General features: G+C 40.2%; 1 protein-coding gene across 1 annotated transcript; it reads left to right on the top strand.

The window, feature by feature from the left end:
* Positions 1-500: 500 nt before the first annotated feature.
* Positions 501-1,352, top strand: LOC134202408 (general odorant-binding protein 45-like). Its single transcript, XM_062677411.1, has one exon. The coding sequence runs from the start codon at positions 501-503 to the stop codon at positions 1,350-1,352; it is 852 nt and encodes a 283-aa protein (XP_062533395.1).
* The last annotated feature ends 3,480 nt before the right edge of the window (positions 1,353-4,832 follow it).

The following is a 4,832-nucleotide window of genomic DNA, read 5'->3' as shown; positions in this document are numbered from 1 at the left end:
TTCTCAAGCCACAATTAACTTTGACTGAACTGAACTCTCCGGAAATAGGCAATAACCTTGAATGAATTGATTTAACAGTTATACGCTTTTTTCGAGGTAATTTACCAAAAAATTGTGTGGTCAATAACCAAACCATCATATTTTCTTAATTTTTAGCCAAAACAAATCAGAACTAATATATCACGTGAAAGAGTAGGATGTAATCTATAAGAAGAAACGACATTTTCATGAAATATCAAGCGCTATTCCAATTGCCGACTATTGCTTAGTTTATTTATAATTATCGGAACGGTCTATATTTACATATGTTAGAACGTAATAATAAACAATTTTAATCGGGCGCTTTCGAACTTTCTTTTTTCTAACTCGATGCACGTCCGCACGTGCACGCGCCCCAAAACAGATAACACGCCAAAAGAACTACTTAAGCCTCTGGATGAGCCACCCGAGGGCACACAACTGAACAGCAACGCAGTTGGTCTAATCGGTGTTATATTAAAATGAATCGTCTGCATTCATTGGTCGCAATCGCGTCGGTCGCCTTACTTGGCGGCGTATTCGCCCGACATGACGCTGCGTTCAAAACGTTCAGCTCGACCAGCAACGAGTGCGCCAAATATCTGCACAACGATGGCAGTGGCGACTGCAATATTCACTGCGTGGGAGTGGCCGCGCATGTCTGGAACGACACGGTGGCCAAGTTCACACCGAATTACGCCAACTTCTTCGTTCCGGATGCGGAAGACAAATGCTACGAGAACCGTACCGATCGTTGCTTGATGCATGTTGCCAGCACGGTTCCAGTTTTCGACAAGTGCGCTCGGGCCAATCAACTTGGTCAGTGCTACGTCGACCAGTACGGAGAGCTGCAAACCGACGTGCAGCAGTATGTCCCAAAGACCGACGTGCAGTACACCAGAGTTTTCCTGCAGTGCGCCTCCATCTTGGGTCTATCGAACCAGGACCTACAGGCCATGGTCGACCAAGGAGCTTACAAAGCTCCGGGATCGGCCTGCCTGCTGCGGTGCACATTGATCCGTATGGGACTGTACAGTGACAGCGCGGGAATAGACTTGCCTCTGGCCAGTCGGCAGTGCGGTCTGTACAACGCAACCGAAGACATCGGTAAGTGCCAAGCCAGGGTACAGGAAGAGGAATGCGACAAGTGCAAGCGGGCCCTTCGAATCGCAGATGAATGCCTCGGAATGCACTTCCATGTAAAACCGCTGGGAGAAACCTTCGCCGTGGAGCTGTATTCGTTCTATGCGTTCTGCAACCGTTGCTTTACTGCATACGGACCTTTCTGGGAATTCTACTGCCCCACGTGTGTCTTTTACATTTACTATAATTGAAAATATTCGAGTTCGACGTGTAGCTCCAGCGGTGGCACCATCGTGCGATAGTGGTTAAGCAGTTGCTGAAAGTTAATGAAATATGTGTTCTGTTTGCTGTCGATATTCATTTTAAATTGTAAATGCGTTTCTATTTATATAACTCTTTCACCGAGCAAATAAAAAAAGGTTTTCAAATTATTTCGTAATGATAAGTGCGATTTAGAGAACTAAATTGTCATCTTAATTCGGGAAAAATCGATCACTTCCAGAAATAAGTGTAGGGCCTGTTCAAATATTACGTTACGCAAAAAACGTTGTTTTTAAGAACCCCCCACCCCCTCGTAACAATCCGTAACCATTTTCAGAACCACTCCCACCACTATGCGTAAAGCATAATAAAAAAAAAGATCTTAATTTTGGTAGAATTTAAAGGAGGATGCAATAATAATTATCTATTGTATATTTCATGCTTTTTTGGAGATAATAAATATTTTTTGAAAAAAAAAATAATATTTTTTCTCTATGCAAACAATTTGTTACGCGTAACAATATTTCGATGGACGCCTAAGGGAAACTAAAATAATACTTCCGGAGGGAACTGGAGGGTGCTTCGTGGTAACTGCTGATTCCGATGCCATGTCTAGAGATGTCGCAAATTAATCGATTACTTCGATTAATCGATTCATCGTTGTGATAATCGATTAATTTTGAATCGATTATTACCCAACGATTAATCGATTCAATAATCGAGATGAATCGTGAGTAATCGATTAGTTACTGATCGATTAATCAGAATTTTACGACATCATAAGGATGTCGTAAATTAATTGATTATTTCGATTAATCGATTCATCGTTGTGATAATCGATTAATTTTGAATCGATTACTATACAATGATTAATCGATTCAATAATCGACTAGAATCAAGAGCAATCGATTAGTAAGTAATCGATTAATCGGGATTTTACGACATCTTTAGCCATGTCCACTGCATGTGTGACCGATGAGACGAGCAGACTGCGATGAGCTTGAGTGCCAAAGGATAAATGACTGCCTGTTCATTTATCTGTCAATTGGGGGATAGGACTGGTGGGCTATGATGAGCACCTCGCTATTTACCTTAAAGAAGGGGAGTTAAGAGAAAATCAAATACTCTACCTGTTGTTTCTAAGCACCTTGAGCGCGAACCTTCTTACTCTCTTTTTGTACACGAACGCACAACAAAACTTATTTCGCCTAGATCGGTCGCGTGTTCTTTTTTAGCTAACCGAAGCTCCGTATATTGTCCTGCTTTGTTCCAGTTCCGCGCACCTGTTGGGATTCGCATCTTTCAGGTTATGTGCCCAGGCACCCGGGAGTGTACAATAGTGAAGTGTTTCGACGGAAAGCTGTTTTTCCTGGAGAAGCCGGTGTTGGATTCCCGAAGACGCGCGACGCGGTGGTAGCTATAGTGCATTAGTGTAAACAAGATATCCGACGGGTGGAAGGCAACGTTTGCCAAGCTCGGCAACGGGAATTATGCCTCATGGAAGTTCCGCATGCGTTCTTTGCTGGAACGAGAGGATTTGTGGGACACAATAGAGCAGCCGAAGCCAGATGAATTGGACGACGAATATGACGACTGGAAGACAAGTAACGTCAAGGCCCGATTTGTCGAACATTATCAACCAAAGTGTAAAATAATAGAAATTTTTTAGTGAAGACAATTTCTCGCGCTTACATAGTTTCATAGGGGCGGCGTAACTGTATTGATCGATTTTTCTTAATCGATTTTATATTTTATTAATAACTCAATTGTTTCAAAAGCTACAACCGTGATGATTGATTCTGGTGCAAGATACAATCATCCTTTATCACACCAAGCCATTAAATCGTCGACAAACTAGCGCAATTCGGTACAATAATTCAAAGAAAACATCGACGAAGAAAAATCGATGAATACAGTTACGCCCCTATGAAACTAAGCGCGAGATTTGTCTTCATTTGTCAGTTCACTTCCGAAACATTCATAGTCGGCTCTGGACAGTCAATATTCAGTTGAATATTAGTCATTGAATATTTATGCACATTTTACAAAAATTTGATAAATTATCTGAAATCTAAACACGTTTCAAATGAGTAAAGTGATTTATCACACAGGACTGAATCCGATTTTCATCCGCGAGGCACTTTCAGTGGTAAACATCAACATAAACAATGCTAATTATGTTTTTTTTCTGCACATAGTAAACACATTCAGTGACAGTCGAATGAATGAGTTCGTGGAGTAGTCGTCTGACTACGTCATTCTATGTTTTGAATATTCATTCGATGTTTGTCAAAATTCGGACCGAAGTTGCTTCATGAAGATGAATATTTTAAGCTCTGTTATCAACTCCGATTTGTGAAAAAGTGTGAAACGGCTCACCAAATGTGGGGTAATTTACACTGAAAATAATCTACACGCTTGAATAATGTTCTTTTAAACGTGAATCTAACGTGTTTTATCACTGTGAATTTTCACTAGTGATACACGTTATACTTTAAGGAAATGAATTTGAATCTACACCACTAGTTATCACTGCGGAATTTAACGTGTTAAAAACATCGATCTAGTTGACAATCGATTTGAGAAATTCACATCATGGCGCCTGCCAGAAGTTTAGTTCAATTGCGTTTTATTTATAAATCTGATATAATATATTCTATTGGTATAAGGTAAGTTTAAGTTTCCGTTCGTAGTTTTGGAAAATATGTTGAATAATAATTTACTTCACAGGTCAGCATCTACTCAAACATAATCTATTTGAATCCCCTGTGACCAGCGCCATCGAGTCAACGTTGAATTATCCAGCAAAACCTCGATCGTAATGCGGTGAGACGGCCACGGAAAAGGTTTGTTTGGCCAGCTAATTTAAAATTTCCATCAAACTCCTGCCGCTGCCACTTTTTCGCTGCATTACATTACATCATGAGAGCTATACTGTTTACAACTGTCGGTGTGTAGAAAAAAAATTGTTCTATGAGCTGGTCAATAAATATTATTCGTACAATATATTACATGCATTGTTTTATTGATGTTTATCTACGATTTGCTTCATGTTAGGATTAAATCCTGAAACACTTTCTTTCATTTCATCAACGAGAGCAATCCATATAAGTTTAACGTGTTTCGCATTTCAATTCATGTTGTTTTCCAATAAAATCACGCGTTGCCTTTTTTGACATATGCGACTGGAAATACACGTTACATCCACATACTTTTCAATAAGTGCAGATTCATGTGTGAAACCAGTAGTATGAATGTTTATATTATTTTCAGTGTACGAGTGTACCATGAGAAGGCTACCATCGGAAATCAGGCTATGTTTACTGCAACAGTTGTGCTCGAAAAATTTGTGCGAGGGCGGTGACGTCGAGAAACATCTCGAAGAAATCGAGTGTTTATTTGAGCGCCTCGACAATGCGGGAGTGGAGCTTAGTGAACTGTTGAGAATAATTATGATGCTGCGCAGCCTG

The sequence above is a fragment of the Armigeres subalbatus genome, unplaced genomic scaffold (genome assembly GCF_024139115.2).
Source record: "Armigeres subalbatus isolate Guangzhou_Male unplaced genomic scaffold, GZ_Asu_2 Contig1205, whole genome shotgun sequence".
Lineage (NCBI taxonomy): Eukaryota > Metazoa > Arthropoda > Insecta > Diptera > Culicidae > Armigeres > Armigeres subalbatus.
Note: the sequence above shows the minus strand (reverse complement) of the source record. Positions and strands in the feature narration are given on the sequence as shown.

Coding starts and splice junctions, on each gene's coding strand:
- LOC134202408 (XM_062677411.1), top strand. CDS start 501: ATGAATCGTCTGCATTCATTGGTCGCAATCGCGTCGGTCGCCTTACTT.